The sequence below is a fragment of the Heteronotia binoei genome, chromosome 9 (assembly GCF_032191835.1).
Source record: "Heteronotia binoei isolate CCM8104 ecotype False Entrance Well chromosome 9, APGP_CSIRO_Hbin_v1, whole genome shotgun sequence".
Taxonomy (NCBI): Eukaryota; Metazoa; Chordata; class Lepidosauria; order Squamata; family Gekkonidae; genus Heteronotia; species Heteronotia binoei.
The window spans coordinates 28,894,695-28,911,433 of record NC_083231.1 but is presented as its reverse complement, the minus strand read 5'-3'; the positions used below and the strand labels follow the sequence as shown (position 1 = coordinate 28,911,433).

The 16,739-nt window shown below is 42.8% G+C and overlaps 1 protein-coding gene across 1 annotated transcript; it reads right to left on the bottom strand.

Annotated features, from left to right (window-relative positions):
• Positions 1 to 3,340: 3,340 nt before the first annotated feature.
• SRD5A3 (steroid 5 alpha-reductase 3) lies at positions 3,341 to 11,010 on the bottom strand. The gene is made up of 5 exons (XM_060246378.1): positions 10,757 to 11,010; positions 8,550 to 8,743; positions 7,027 to 7,221; positions 6,551 to 6,673; positions 3,341 to 6,254 (listed from the first exon to the last, which is right to left on the bottom strand). The coding sequence occupies exons 1-5, from the start codon at positions 10,951 to 10,953 to the stop codon at positions 5,995 to 5,997; spliced, it is 969 nt and encodes a 322-aa protein (XP_060102361.1). The 5' UTR covers positions 10,954 to 11,010; the 3' UTR covers positions 3,341 to 5,994.
• Positions 11,011 to 16,739: the final 5,729 nt, after the last annotated feature.

Here is a 16,739-nt window from a genome sequence, read left to right as displayed (position 1 = left end):
TTCACTTCCAAGGCAAAGTGTTCTTAGGAATGCACTGTAAGTTCCTTCCTGGATAGGGTCCTTCTAGTGCAGCATTGTGTATTGAAGGGTGATGAGTAGGTGTTTCCAGAAAACTCACAGCAGGTTTTTTTCTTATTCATCTCTTCACAAGTTTCCATTTAGGTATCATGGCTACTAGCTGCTGACATGCCTATACTTCATCTCTCTGGTCTCTTCTTGCATTATCTACTTAACCACTCATGTTGCTAAACACTCTATACCATTTTACCAGAAGTTCAGATAAGTACATGCAAATCTATTTCTTCATCCACCCACTTCCCCATTCCCAGAAATTTCTGACATCCTGCACAACTGTTATTTTAGCAGCAAATCACTGGTAGCTTGCTATTTCATTGCAGAGGGGGTTTTCTTCTTGCTTGTTGCCTTAACAAACAATTAGGAAATTAGCAACAAGCTAAAACAGGCCTGTTAGCGCTTGCAATTTACAAGATTAACATTCAAATAATTAAAAAAGAAAATTACTGTAATGCTTTAAACAAGTGATGGGTCTTGCAGACTTACCATAAAATGCAATAACAATATTGACTTTTTAAAAAATTGTGAAGACTTGAATGATTTAAGTAACTTCTTGTATGAATTAAGATATGCTAATCATTTTATTCAGCCTAGGTACACAGGCAGCCAAGCTAGTTCCTATCACATTATCCTTTTGCCTTTTATTTTCGTATCCTCATAAGACTTTTATAGTGACTGATTTCAGAGAAAATAACTCCTTGTTCCAAGAAAAAGATCTGAAGTGATTACTGCAAATTAAAGGCTAATAAACAATGAAAACTCAAAACAGATTATGTAAAATTGCCTATTTTTTTTCACCCAGGATTGGACAAACAGTTAGTAATGGGCAAGAATGGGCTGACAAACTAAGTTCATCACAAATTTTGGTCATTTCATGGTTCACAAAGTGATGTTCGTGAATTTAAGAACCATGAATTTCTACAAATTTTGATGCTGACTTTGGAACCATTTAAACCCTGCTTTCTGCTCCCCGTGAAAAGCTTTAAATGGCTCACAAACTGATACAAACTAGGTAGGCTCATGAACCAGTCTCCTTGTTCATATGGGTTGTGGTTCAGCCATGAGCCGCAAACTGTAAAAATGTAGTTCGTGCCCATCCCCAGTATCTTACTGCAAACACACAGAGAAATCTTGTGGGCTGGGGGATAAAATTCTTGGTCTAGAGCTACCTACTCTAGAAGTGATTCAGATGATGTTCAACTGGACGTTTTGAATGTGAGATTAAATTTTAGTACAAAAGTAGGAAATTTATTTTGGGTTATGGTACACAAAAACAATGTTCTTGATCTTTGTGATGGTGCAAAAGCACTGACAGTCTAATCCTAAACAGTTGCACTTTTCTAAACTCATTGACTTTAATGGTTTTTAAAAGGGTGTAACTTCATTTAAGATTGTGCTGTGGGATTATAAATACCAGCATTTATGAACAAAGTAATAGATAGAATAAAAGTCTTGCGTTAGTTCACAAATATTGTAATCATTTTGTTGACTTCACATTGTGATTACATGCATGTGTAAATTTAGCCACCAGAGATCAATCATTATAGGTGGATCTGTCCATATCAATTGATGTTAACTCAAGTACAATTATTTTACAAGGATAATTTCATTAATACGTCTGCCCACTTCATTATCACCTAATTACTCACTTTAGGAGACATCAAGTATTAATTGCCTGTGTATGAATCAGTCTAATAGAAAGCCTCTCTTAACATTAATATAATGGAGATAAAATCTTTTCTTAGATCAGCTGTAAAGACTGTATGCCTTAGAAGTAAATCTCATCAAATCCTGCAGTAGAGGTTCAAGCACACAAATAATCTTGAATAGGTATATCTCTTACTGTACTGTAAACTGCAGGCATAAACTGTGTTTGCGTTCAGATGTGTATCAAACTCCAATTCTTTTTTTAAAGTCCATTGAAACCAATGGGTTTAGAAGGTTGATCCCGCACATCTATCTGTACTGGGTTGTTTTGAATGACACTCAGGGGTTTTTTTTGTAGCAGGAACTGCTTTGCATATGAGGCCATATTGCATATTAGGCCTGATGTAGCCAATCATTACAGGGCCTACTGTAAGCTCTTGGAGGATTGGCTGCATTGGGGTGTGTGTGTGGCCTAATATGCAAAGCAGTTCCTGCTACAAAAAAAGCCCTGATGACACTAATTCAGACATATATCCCCATGCATGCTCTCACTCAACTATCTACATATTAACTGTACAACTAGATTGGGGCCAGTGAACCATGCTTCCAAGTAGACATGCTTATGATAGGGCTGTAAGAGTGCTCTGGTTATGATTTTAGGATTCAGCATTTATTGGATCAAGTTGGAGACCTTAAAAGTACTTTAGAAAAGTTCTACTCAGGGCTTTTTGGGTAGAAAAAGCCCAGCAGGAACTAATTTGCATATCAGGCCACACCCCCGACATATCATTGTTCCACACAGGGCTTTTTTGTAAAAGTCCAGCAGGAACTAATTTGCATATTAGGCCACACCCACTGACACCAAGCCAGCAAGAACTGCCTTGCTGCTCAAAAAATGCGCGAGTTCTACTGATATTGCCCACGGTAACTTGCTTTTGCTGCAAGGAATAATTAGTGCAATCCCAAACTACCATGTATGAGGCAAAATTCATTTCACATGGGGTTGCCCCTCATGTAAGGCAAGGAAAGATTTGCTCAGGGCTGCCCTCTCTGAACTTTTCCCAGTGGCCTTAAATAGTCAATCTGGTCCTGTTTTCACTGTACTATGTAACTGTGCTCCTACCCTGGTCTATGCAAAATGTACCAATATACGCACATGCATGTGTAAATTGTACAAAGGTACAGTGTTTTCAGATAGCGTCAATTTTCCTTCCTTATGAGAGAACCCTTTTGAACCCTGAAAAACTATGCTGGGAATCATGGGATTGGCCTGGACTAAAAGCCACATGGGAAAGGGGCTGCAGTGAAGTGGGGAATTAGACCACCTTCCCTTCTGCCAGCAGAGAAGCTCATAGGTTCCAACACACAGGGTTAATTTAGATTCACTGCAGCAGGAAAATTAGCCTTGTACAAGCATTTAATTTCTTCAGGAATACTTCTTCCATTCCATCAACATAGAAAATGAGGACATTTGTCAAACTTCTTATTAGAGCTCAAACTCCATATTGAAGCTTTATATAAAGCTCAAAATGAAGTAAATAAATTGCTTTGTTACATATAAACTCTCCAGAGGCAGCGAAATTCTATAGATCAAAGAACAGAACAGGACACTGTAAAGTGAAAAATAAAACTTTTATGGAAATAGTGTAACCACTGTACTAAATAAAATCAATTCATAGAAAACATTCTCTGGAGAAAAGCAAATGTACAAGGAAATTAGGAAACACATTGCCACACAACCTAGCGTTCGCTTTTCTTCGTTGCATCTTGTACAACGGGCTGGATACAGCCAGCATTTTCACTCCATCTTACCCAATTCCTCTCTTTACTAAAACCACCATTCCACGTGGCTTTTTACATGCAGATCTCATGATTCCCAGCACAACCTTTTTGGGTGGTCAGATGGGACCCCCCCCCTCCTCAAATCAGCAGAAAAACTGGTTAGATCCAAACCAAAGTCTTTAGGCCCTTGCCCACAGCCATCAGGACTTTGTTCCCAAATCTGTGACTATATGGCTAAAGGGTCACATATACCCATTTTCCCAGAGAAGAGTCCACGCATTTAACTACACCAGGCTGCTGGCATAGCTGGTCTGAGGTGATGAATGGAGAGAACCCCAGAGCAGTCTTTTTGGTTAGAAGCAATGTCTCTGAATTCAGAGCTGTTCTTTTTTAGGTTTATAGTTTCCCCCATTGGCATAGGGGCCCTGCTTTCACTTTGCACAGGACTACCCAAGCCTGTGTAACCCAGGAATCACCCTCGGGCACCCTGTCTTGGTGATCCAACCCAGGAATCACCCTTGGGCACCCTGTCTTGGTGATCAATTGTGCCAGTATTAGAAGCTGACCATATGTAGAGCCTATTGCAACAGGCTTCAGTATTGTAACGTATGTTAAATGCTGACAGCCAGTGTGGTGGAATGGTTTGAGTGTCAAGACTAGGATCCTGGAGACCCAGGTTCGAATCTCCACTCTGCCCTGAAAACTTGGTGTGTGACCTTTAGCCAGTCATACTCTCAGCCTAACCTAAGTCAGAGGATTGTTTTGAGGATAAAATTGGAAGAGAGCTGAACAATATAAGCTAGTTTGTGTCCTCAATGAGGACAAGAGGAGGTAAGTAAAGTCAATACAATATGTCAAACTGCATTAACATTCCAGGATGATGGAGACGAGGTTTCTTCTTACAGCTTTGCTTCTTCCCTCTCTGAACCAGGAAACAAACCTCCGTAAACATCTGGCTGCATTGCCCAAGAGGAACGCTCTTGAGATAAACTGTTATAACTTGCACTGGCAGGAGATTCCAGCAAATAACTTCTTAAGAGTTGCTTCAAGCCTTAGGGTGTGGCTGTGACACAGCTGAGATTTGAGGGTTTTTTTGTATTTGCGTATTTGTATGTGCGTGTGTGCCACTGGAAGTTATGCTGACCTCTGGTGACTGACCCTTGCTGGGGGGCCTGGAGGATATTCAGAGAGGAGGATGAATAAAGCCTGCCCCTGCCTCCTGACATTCCAAGGAGGTCTCCCGTCCAAGTACTTGCCTGAGTTGACCCTGCTTAGCACTTCTGAGATCTGACAAGATCAGGCTTGCTGGGCTATCCAGGCCAGGACATAACAGAGATCTTATCAACAGCTCTTAGTCAAGATTAAAAGCTATACACTTCTGTATTTGCATGATTTTGAGCAGTGATCAGTGATTAGAACTTGTCGCACTATTCTGGCCATATATATGGTTACAGGAAACATGCCAGCAAGAAGTATACTAGCATTGCACTTTAAGGCATGGAGAAGTAGCTGCAGCATCCAATGTAAGAAAGTGCAGCACAAAGAATCTGGTTTTTAACTCACCCCCTTCTGTTCTGAAAGTTTTAAACAATTTAAATTCAACTGTCTGTCATACAAAATATTCACAAACTACTTAAGACGGTCTTATAATATTTACATCCAAATCTCACGACAGATTATTACTCGCATTTGTGTGAGTGTCACAGAGAGAAAGTGACTCAGAGACCAAACTTTAACCTTGTCTCAGTCACAATCATTTTTAGTGCAGTTTGTTCACATATAAAAATCAAAAGTGTTGATTTCTTCTCATTTCATTACCAAAGGGATACACACGCTTGCTGTATCTTCATTCTGCTTCATGCAATTCCTTCTGAACATAACTGGTCCCAGCCATAAATTGTTCTTGCTCTGCCAAGTTAAGCAAGTTGTTTACATTCCACTAGGCTCCACAGCAGAAAATGCCCTTCAGGATTCAAGCACAATGTGCATAATGCCAGTTCTCCAAAACCGCAACTGCTAAGTTTCCTTAACGTCTCAAAAATTACGCCAATAAAGGTTATTGATCTTGATCTTAACATGTCAAATGGTGGTGGTGGGAGGAAAGTGCAGTCATGTCATAGCTGACTTATGGTGACTCGGCATAGAGCTTTCAGGTCAAGAGATGTTTGCCTGCCTCTGTGTCATGGCCTTCATATTTCTAAGTAGTCTCTCATCCAAAAACTAGCCCTACTTAGCTTCCAAGATCTGACTAGCCTGCACTATCCAAGTCAAGTCAACATCATAAATAGTATTTTCATATTTCTTAGCTGCGAACACTAAGGAGGCCATTTGGCCATCCTAGGCCATTTCAGAACCAGACACACATTTCAAAGTCATCCGTGTCAATTCAATTTCAGCCAAATCCTTGGTTTGTAATAACTACTCAGATACCCGGGCATTCTTTTCAGGTGAGAAGCCAAAGTTGGCATTAAGTTGCTTAAAGCAAATAGTTTAAAAAAGAAAAGGTATGTAAGCTTTCCGATGCTTTGGATAGTGCTTGAAACTGCTCAAGTAGAATTCATGGCACAGCACAGCACTCACGGCCTGGTTAAAAAGCACGTACATCACCACGAGCCACCAGGTTAAGTTGCTGAATCCAAATGTAATGCCCATCGATACATATATTAGAACTTCAGCAAAGTAGTGTGGACATGACACCATTTCAAACCAGTCGCCAAAAGGAATGCTGTGGTCCAAACTCACCACCTCTCCTGTGAAGCAAAAAGGGTGGAAAAACAATTAGGCCGGAAAGAAGGTTCAGCACACCTCACCTACAAGCCTTAACAGCTCTTTAAGAATGAGATGCCCCTCCACTTCAGCATATAAACCACAAATGCAGGTTTGCCCCTCAACAATGCTGCTCATATACAGCTCAGCTGGAGCCTCCATTTCAGACTTGTTCCACAAAGGGATACTGTGGAAACAAGCAGGAGTTGTACTAACATTTTCCTCTTAAAGTGGGGGAAAAACAAACAAACATGGAGCATACACACTGTAGACACCTTACCTGCTTTATTTTTCCTCAGGTTTGCTAGAATCACAAGACACCTCTGTTGATGAACTGAGGCCCAAACGAACATCAGGAGTCCAAGGCCGTGGTACCAACAGACCATCAGACTGCCCCCTCTCCCTGGACCATGCAAAAAACAGAAAATGTGTTTATAAATATCAGCCTGGTCTACCTCACAGGGTGGTTGTGAAGATAAAATGGAGAAGAGAATGATGTAAGCCACTTTGGGTCCCCATTAGGGAGAAAGATGCAATATAAATAAAGTAGATAAGTAAATATATGTTCCATCCGTCAAAATCCACCATTCTTCTGGTAGCCCTCTTTCCTCACCAGTGGCAAAACTCACTCCCCACCTCAGAATCCTCTGAACTCATTCATCTGCCATGCACAGACCAGGCCTTTACTCTAATAAGAAATGGAAATGTGTGCATGTCACATTGTTTTAATACTAAAACACTAAAGATGCCACTTACCTGCCCGGACACTAGAAGGCACTTGACTTAACACTGTTATGCCCAACAGCACATAGTAAGAGAGTCCAAAGCAATACTGTACAGCGTGAATGACTCCTGAGGAGAACACACTGATGTGAAGACACTCCCAGAGTCGCCGGCAGCTGTTCAGCCAGACAAAAAGGCAAACCAGGAAAGCGGAGAGGGTCTCGCCACCTAGAAACCAACACAGGTTGCTGTGTAAAAACAATTGCTGAGAATGGCAAGTTCATTCAGCAAACTATAGGAGAGGAAAGTTCATGCTGCGACTTGCATGAAAACACTCAGTGGCACTGCAAGAACTTTATACATACAGAACACCCAAGTACTTGATGTTTTTAAGGCAACAATTCTTGGAACAGGTGATGCTGTGCTTTGGAAACCATCCACTTAGTGCAAAAGATCTTGGCTACCTCATTAGTAGAAGAGCCTCATGGTGCAGAGTGGTAAAGCTGCAGTTCTGCAGTCGAAGCTCTCTGCTCACGACCAGCAGAAGCTGGGCTCAAGGTTGACTCAGCCTTCCATCCTTCTGAGGTCGGTGAAATGAGTACCCAGCTTGCTGGGGGGAAAGTGTAGATGACTGGGGAAGGCAATGGCAAACCACCCCATAAAAAGTCTGCCGTGATACAACGTCACTCCAAAGTTGGAAACGACTGGTGCTTGCACAGGAGACTACCTTTGCCTTTTTACCTCATTAGCGCGGGACATAATACTAAAATAATACCTAATTAATCCAATGGTAAGGTATTCTATGAGATGATCCTGGGACTTACATATTCAGAAAAGAGGACTCAAGATAGTCCTCTTGAGACTGGACCACTTGAGAATGTAAGAGCAGGACTGCATTTCTGAATGCTTTCCAGTAGCTAGACCAGGTAAGTTATCATGTTGAGGGATCTCTGAATCCTGTAAAGTAGTTGGTCAACCTGTGCCTCTTTCTGATGTGCTAGCCTGCTATGCAAGATGGGATTCTTTTTTTGCAATAGGCAGCTGGCACATGTGAAATCCCATCCCTAACTTTTCGAATGGTTCAGTCCCAGAGGATTATACCATGTTCCCCATTTTCATAATAACACTAAATAGTTACCCTGATCTGGATAGCCCAGGCTAACCAATCTCATCAGATCTTGGAAGCTAAGCAGGGGCGGCCTGGTTAGTATTTGGATGGGAGGCCAACCAGGAAGTCCAGGGTTACTGTGCATTGGCAGGCAATGGCAAACCACCTCTGTTCGTCTCTTGCTTTGAAAACTTTACAGGGTCTGCGTAAGTCAGCTGCAACCTGACGGCTCTTTCCATCACCACTAAAGAGTCAGGGAAAGTACAACAGAAGTACTACTGCTAAGAGCTAGGTGTAAATATCTTTTGCAAGATAGTTAAAGCTCACTTGCACACTGATTTCATATTCTGAAAAATCATTTAAGCATAGCTTATTGGTGGAAACACTTAAACATACCAGGTCACTATAGGTTGTCTTCCACTAAAAAAAGAAAGAAAAAGGGCTATACCTTCCTCTTCATAAGCATACACATTTTCAGAACCATACATGCCTCTGTTTTGGTCCTGGGATGCTTCTCCAAGAATGCTGAGCAAATCCTGAAGCCAAACTGGGAAGGGCCATGAGAAGAACAAGCTTTGGATAAGCCACAGGAATAGGATGCCATTCCAGATCACAGCCACGACATAGAAGTGACAGAACCACCTAAGCAAGGAAGCAAAAATCAACTGACGGTTCTTGCAAAGGGCTCCCAAGTTCCCCACAGCCTAAAGACCAAATGGTTTCCTTGCCTGAAAAAGAGCACCAACATGACCTTTAGCACCATCCAGTGGCACTGATAGATTAATGCTAGAAGAGTCATCTGTTTTGTTATCCAGAACTGCAACTATCAAATTGGAGAGCTTTTAAGGTTTGGTTTGTAGTGATTTTGCCCCTTATCAGGGGAGCTGATAACAGGAAGGCCACCCAAGGAACTGAATTAATCTCTTCATTTCAAACAGACCAGGTTACCTCACAGTAAACCAAAAGAAATCAGAGACTTCTAGAAGCCTAGCCAAGAAGGCCAGTAAAATGAGATGGGAAAATGGACGGTAGCAGCTCAGCCTCCAAAGAGAAAATAGGATGGTTTACTATCTGCTCACATGCAAATTATGTATTTTTACTAAATCAGTTGATTTTACTTGTATGTAACTATTCATAAAGTTTGAAAATTATTGATGAATTTATACTTTCCCCTTCCCCTTTTTTCCTTCTGTACCCCTACTTTTTCTTTTGAAAAAATAAAAATAGTAAAACAATATTCTGACTTTTGTGGGTCCATTTGGGTGCTGGAGATGGTACTATTGCAAATATTCACCTGGATTTTCCTGTCTGGACTGTAATAGCCAAAACCATCCTATCTTGGCACAGCCAGAGGGCAGGTGCATGAAACAAAGTCAGTCCAAAGGCAATACAAAATATATTTCTCAGGCTGGGCTCTTGGGCAGGGCTGTAAGCAAAACAAAGGACTGGATGGAATGCCTTCTCCCCTGCCTAGGATAGTGCAAGCCACTTTCCTGAATATTCTAACTTTCATGGGGGGAGTGGGTCAATTTTTAGATCAGGGGTGGCCAAACTTGCTTAACATAAGAGCCACACAGAATAAACACACGTTTGAGAGCCACAAGACGTGAATGTCAGGTGTTTGAGAGCTGCAAGGAAGGAAGGAAGGAAAACAAATGGGGGACAAAAAGAGAGGTGGAAGGAAAGCAACTTTAAATTCATTCTCAAGCTGCTGGCTGGCTTGGAGAAGAGAGAAATGCATTCTCCAAGCCAGCCAATGGGTGGTGAGGAATTCAAGAGCCACACAGTATGTGTGAAAAAGCCACATGTGGCTCCCGAGCCACAGTTTGACTGCCCCTGTTCTAGATCTTCTGACTAGCAGAGTTCTAAGAGCGTCGAAGTTGTATATTTACTAGGAAGTCCACCTGTTTTTGCCTTCCAATAAGTGCACAAGCAGTAACTGTCAAGCCCCAGGCACTCCTGCACTGTATAAAGATTTAAAATTCTGTGCTTGGATACAGCAAGAAACGTCAGACGTCATTCAAATTTTTGCCGCTCAACATTGATTTCCCACGCACACACCTGAACTACCTTTAAATCCCCCCTGGCTAACAGCGCCTGGGCTTCGTGCTTAAACAAAGAAGCAATTATTACTGAGTTCTTCCACCCTGGGGATAGTCTGATTCTATGGATCAGCCTGCCAAATCACACGGGGCATCAGAACCACCCGTCCCACTAAAAACGGGCGACAAGCAGTGTTCCCTCTAAGCGTGATCTAGATCACAAACTGTTAGCCTCCAGGTCACACATTTGTGTCTTAGCTCAGAAAGGATGACCCCAGAGCACAATAATTTATGCAGTAGCTCACAACTTTAATGCCAATATCTCAAAACTTTAATACCAGCAGTAACTCACAAAGTAGAAATTTTGCTCACAAGGCTCTGCAGCTTAGAGGGAACATTGGTGACAAGCCGGTTTTCAGTCCCTAGCCTTAAGCACAGACGTTTCAAAGCGACCGAGCAAATGGGAAAGTACTCCGCACATGCCCAGAGGCACTTTAGCGACTGATTCCTAATGAAGCCTATGAAGGGGGGGAACAGCTGTGACTAGCTGCTTAGTCCCCCAAAGAAACGTGCGCAGCCTCCCAGGCTTGACCTCGGATCCCGCGTCCTTCACCTCTTAGGCACGTCGAAGTACCGCAGCCAGTCTGGGCGCTGCCCGCAGCCGCCCTTGGTCTTCCCATAGCGGACCAGATCGTGGAAGAGCCCCGCAAGGCTGAGCGAGGGAGACGCGGACGGAGGCTGCAGCAACTGCAGAAGCAGTAGCGCGGCCAGGAAACCGGCAGCCAGCGACAGCCACAGCCCATTCAGCATCCCCTTCAAGCCAGCGCTGCAAAGGACATTCGCCACTGGTCTCCTCCCAGCGAAAAGAAAGGCGGGGTCGCAGAGCATCAATTAACCACACCCCCTTCTGACAGCCTATGGAGACCCGCGATAGGCATTCGGAGACCGTCCCTTATCTGAATAGTTCCCCAATCGTCTTAAGCTCCCATTGGCTTCCTCTGGCCACTTTCGCATTTGGTCTGCTTCTGATTTGCCGCTCCGTTTGTCAATCAAACAATGCACAAGATTCAGGTTTGTCCTCTTTCCCTTGCTCTCCCGCCTTCTACCCGAGCTGTTTGCCTCTGATTGGGTTAAGCGGAGAACTCGGCGTTCTCCTGCTCCAATAAGAGTTCTTTGGTTCGTTGGCTGTTGAGATGGTTGAATCGAGGCGGGCTCAGACAGAGGGAAAAGAAGGACTATTAAGGCGTGTAATGTTTCTGTTGTACACACTTTAAAAAAGGAACAGAACATCATTCACTCAAAAGGATGAATTAAAACAAGGACTTCCTAAATTAAACCTACTGTCCCTTAAATACAGTCTTCTAGAGGGTTGCAAGGTCCCTCCCTGGCCGCTGGTGGGAGATGGAGGGATAAGGGTTGACAGATCCAAGTTAGGAATTCCTAGATATTTGAGGATGGGGAGGGCAGGAATTTCATTGGGATAGAATGCTAGAATCCTGCCTCCAAAGCATCCATTTTCTCCAGGGGTCCTGATCTTAGGGGAGGGACGGTGACTCAGTGACAGAGCATCTGCTTGGTAAGCAAAAGGTTTGTGAGAAACCCAACACTTGGGCAAAAAAAATTCTAATATTAATTATGTTATGAAATAATTGAATCCAATGCAGTGGTCTTATAGCCCAGTTCCAAACGAAGGTCCTAAGTATTTTTTTTACTCTGTTTCAATTTCCCCCCCCCACAGGGGTTAGGGCTCTAAAATATGATACATAATTCCACATTACTCACATGTAAAGTAAAAATTACATAATTAATATAATGTATAATTATTCATACAGGCTGACTTTCAATCAGTTTATATCCAGGACGTCAATTGTATGCAACTTAAGTGGTGGTATTCTGTTAACAATGAAAAATATTTGAAAATCATTTTGTGCATAAATAAAAATATTTGAAAATCATTTTGTGCATAAATAATAAGCAGAAGGTCCCAGGTTCAATCCCGGGCATCTCCAACTAAAAATGGTCGAGGCAAATAGGCGTGAAAAAACCTCAGCTTGAGACCCTGGAGAGCCGCTGCCAGTCTGAGTAGACAATACTGACTTCGATGGACCAATGGTCTAATTCAGTATAAGGCAGTTTCATATGTTCATATCTCTGAAGTCTGGAAATGAGCTGTAATTCTAAGGGCTTCTCAGGTCCCACCTGGAAGCTGGCACCCCTACTTCTAAATAAAATCAGAGTTAAGCAGGTGTTCAAATAGGAGCTATCACACTGGCCAAAATGTTTTCAAATTATTGTGAATGTTGCCCCTTCAATAAAAGAACAACTTCCACTGTGGTATAAATATCCTTGATTTTGCCAAACCTACATGGGGGAATTTGATTTCCAGTGTCTCGTGCTGGGCTTTTTTTGAGCAGGAATGCAGTTCTAGCTGGCTTGGCATCCGGGGTGCGTGGCCTAATATGCAAATGAGTTCTTGCTCTGCTTTTTCTACAAAAAGCTCTGTGTGAAACAATGGTGGCATCAGGGGATGTGGCTTAATATGCAAATGAGTTCCTGCTGGGCTTTTTCTTTTTAAAAAAGGCCTGGTCCCCTGTAAACAACTCTTGCTGCCATGATTAAATTTAAGGAATAGGCTGAAGCTATTTCCGACACATACCTGCAAAAGTAATTCTGGAATTATAGGAATTTCTCTACCAAAGCCAATACAGATCAATTCAGTAATTTTCATCCATCATAATGAAAAGTTGAGTCACTGGAAAAGAAAGTAATGCTAGGAAAAGCTAAAGGCATCAGGAAAAGAGGAAGACCCCACATGAGATGGATTGACTCATGGATTGATGCCAGGTCCCTCAATTTGCAAGACCTGAGCAAGACAGTTAATGATAGGATGTTTTGGAGGACATTGATTCATGGGGTCACCATAACTCTGAAGTGACTTGACAGCAGTTAACAACATAACACATCCAATAATTCCCTTAAGGCACATTAAAGACTAATAAAGTTGTAGAAAAGAGCAGGAGTCCAGTAGCAACTTAAATATTAACAAAACGTGGGGTTTTTTTTAGTCTTAAAGATGCTACTATTCTTTTCTACTGCTGCAGACAGACTAACATGGCTACCCATCGTAACAAAATTGTATTCTAGCGTAATTATGTGGACTAAAAAAGTAAAGGTAGTCCCCTGTGCGAGCACCGAGTCGTTACTGATCCATGGGTTGACGTCACATCACGATGTTTTCTTGGCAGACTTTTTTTACAGGGTAGTTTGCCATTGTCTTCCCCAGTCATCTACACTTTACCCCCAGCAAACTGGGTACTCATTTTACCGACCTCGGAAAGATGGAAGGCTGAGTTAACCTTGAGCCAGCTACCTGAACCCAGCTTCCGCCAGGATAGAACTCAGGTCATGAGCAGAGAGCTTGGACTGCAGTACTGCAGCTTACCATTCTGCACCAAGCTGAGGCCCCTTACCTCCCCAAACCCTACCCTCTCCCATCCCCATCCCCAAAGTCTCCATATATTTTCCAACAGACCTGGCAACCCTAGAGCTAACTCACAATTTTTTCGCCTCTGGCTCACACATTTTTGTTTTAGCTCGGGAAGGATGCCCCGAGAGCAAACTAATTTATGCAGTAGCTCACAACTTTAATGCCAGTAGCTCACAACTTTAATGCCAGTAGCTCACAACTTTAATGCCAGTAGCTCACAACTTTAATGCCAGTTGCTCACAAAATAGAATTTTTGCTCACAAGACTCTACAGCAGGGGTGTAAAACTCATTTGTTATGAAGGCCGGATTTGACATAAACGAGACCTTAAGGGGCCGGGCCATGTCGGGTTAGGCTGAGCCATGTTGGGCTGGGCCATGTGTGTACCAATTTAAGATTAGGTAGCAGAGATATAAATTTTATAAAGAACACAAACAAATATATTTTTAAAAAAACTTAAAACATGTTTAAAACATTAGCAGTCATTGGTCTTAAGGATGCTTTCTCTGCATCTCTCCCATGGGATCCAAAGGAAGCTCTGGCTCTTTCCTTCCTCCCTCATGGGACTGGCGGGGGGGTGGGGGGAGCCTCAGCCAATGGTGAAACTAGAGGTTTTGCTCTGTAGCTCCTGTGCAATTGAACAAGCCTTGCAAAGCAAGCTGTGATGCAGAAGGAAGCAAGAGAGGAGGAGAAGGAAGCAGATGATAGCCAGTTGCTCGACGGCCTGGTAGGAGCCCTCCAGGGGCCTGATTCGGCCCCCTAACTGCATGTTTGACACCCCTGCTCTACAGCTTAGACTTTAGAGGGAGCATTGGTGGAGAGCAGATGCTATCAGATGAATGCATGTTAATTCTTCATTTTTAAAAATTTAAAAAAATATATTTATTTATTACCATCAAGTCACAGCTAACTTATGATAACCCCTTAGGGTTTTCAAGCCATGAAACAGTCAATGGTGGATGGCCACTGCCTAACTCTGTGTGGGAGGGAACCCTGGACTTCCTTGGTGGTCTTCCATCCAAGTACTAACTATCCAGGTCCTTAGCTTTTCGGAATGACCAGATCAGGTTAGCTTGTGCTGTTGAGCTGCAACCAACTCACAGCAAAGCCATCTGCAGGGGGTTCAAGGCAAGACTGTGCAGAGGTAGTTTGCCACCGCCTTCCCCTGCAGAGCAACCTAAGCTGAGGCTGCATACTTACATGCATCTTACAATTCCAAAATACAGGCAATAATATATCGCCACTAGGTGGTACCAAATCTCTGCCTTTTCCACAGTGCCAAGTGAGCTCTGCTGGATGTTCCTTTGATCAAATGCCTCATGCGAACTGCCTTTTTACAGTTAAAGTAATTTTGTACAGTTAGCAAAATGTTCAGAATCATTGCTAGAAATTTCCAGGCAAAACAGTCCTTGAAATGGAACACGGCCATGGCCAGGGGAACTTCTGACTGTTCCTTCTTTAAAAAGAAAGCTTACCTTGTCTCTCATGCTTAGGTGGGACCTGGAGGTCTGCTGGAATTACAATCGATCTCCAGTCGATAAAGATATGTTCCCCTGGAGAAAATGGCTGATTGGAAGGGTGGACTCTGGCATTATATAGGTTAGGTTCCTCCCCAAACTCTACCCTCCCTGGGCTCTACCCCCAAATCTTCAGGAATTTGGCAACCTGGAGCTGGCAACCCTATCATGCTCTATAAGAAACTGGTTTTGAAACTCCCTTCAGTGTCTAAAGTACTTTCCGAGGGAATCTTGGGTGAAAAGGGCTGTAATTAAAGAAACACAAGTGCAAAGCCTTCTCGCGCCTATGGAGGCCTGTATGGTTAAAGCTAGGCAGTTTATTCCCTCATTTTCCACAGCATTCCTCATCTGGCTAGAATCCTGTGGAAAATTTTCACTAATGGAAGGAGGAATTATTTCAATGGATTTACACTGTCGCTGTAAACTTCCAACTCCATCCTTGTTGTTTCAGGGGAGGGCAACTGTCCTCAGGAGCAGCATTTTCAGAGTTATTTTGGGCTGTAGCAGGAGGGAATAGAGATACCTTTCACTGGGAGATTTACCACAGGATATCAGCTTCTGCCTGCCCATATATTATTTAAAATGACTAAAGTTTGTATTGATGGACTACTTTGAACATTGAACTCTTTGGTTACCATCCTAAGAACATATCCTTTTTGTTCTGGAAATGAAAAGAGAATCCTTTTGACTGCTATTTTGACCTCAAAATCCTATACTTTGCATAGGGTTCCCGTCTTGGAAAATTCCTGGAGATTTGAGACAGTGCCTAGCCTGGGGAAGGTGGAGTTTGGGGAGGTGAGTGCTCAGTAAGGATATGATGTCACAGTCACCATTTTCTCCGGTGAAACAGATCTCTGTAACCTTGAAATTAATTGTAATTGTGGGAGAAACTCTAGGCTCCACCTTGAGACTGGTATCTGGGCAATATGGAGAGCATTCAGTGACACCCAGGGTTTGGCAGATTGTAGAGACACGGGCAGTCTTAACTGAGGTGGGAACAAAAGGATGGAGTAGACTCCATAGCAAATACATTGTCTAACACAATCCAGACTACAGTTCAAAACACAGGAAGAAACCAAGCAGAGAACCAAAGAAAGAAATGTCAGTCAAGCCTCAGACAGATCATCATACAGATATAGAATCTCTCATATACACAGAGACACACATATACACACAAAAGAGCAAGAAACAGCCACAGCATGTTGGCTTCCCTGTGCACATATGACAATAACACAGAAAAATTCAGATGGGTAAACTGTGTGGGTCTGAAACACCAGAACAAAATTTTATTCAGGCTTTTGTGTGCAAACACATTTCTTCAGATCTGACTTGGCTGTTAAAGGAGAAATAGACCTCGGTGTCATCACATATTGGTGGTACCTTACTTCAAATCCCAAGATGACTGTTCCAAGCAGTTTTATGTAGATGTTAAAATTAACATGGGTGAGGAGAGAACCCCACTGCATAAACACCATGGAGCTAAGCAGCAGCCCCTCAGCAGAAGGTGACCAGAAGGTGGCTTCTAGTCAAGTAAGAGCAGAACCACTAAAGTACCATGCCCTTGAAAGCCACTGAGAGGTCCAGGAGGATGAT

Excerpts from the sequence above, each read along its gene's own strand:
- SRD5A3 (XM_060246378.1), bottom strand. The coding sequence starts at position 10,953 with ATGCTGAATGGGCTGTGGCTGTCGCTGGCTGCCGGTTTCCTGGCCGCG. Across the intron at positions 7,222-8,549 it reads GTATGCTTATGAAGAGGAAG|GTGGCGAGACCCTCTCCGCT; the intron begins GTATAGCCCTTT and ends GTTGGTTTCTAG. Across the intron at positions 6,674-7,026 it reads GCCTTCTAGTGTCCGGGCAG|GGAGAGGGGGCAGTCTGATG; the intron begins GTAAGTGGCATC and ends TGCATGGTCCAG.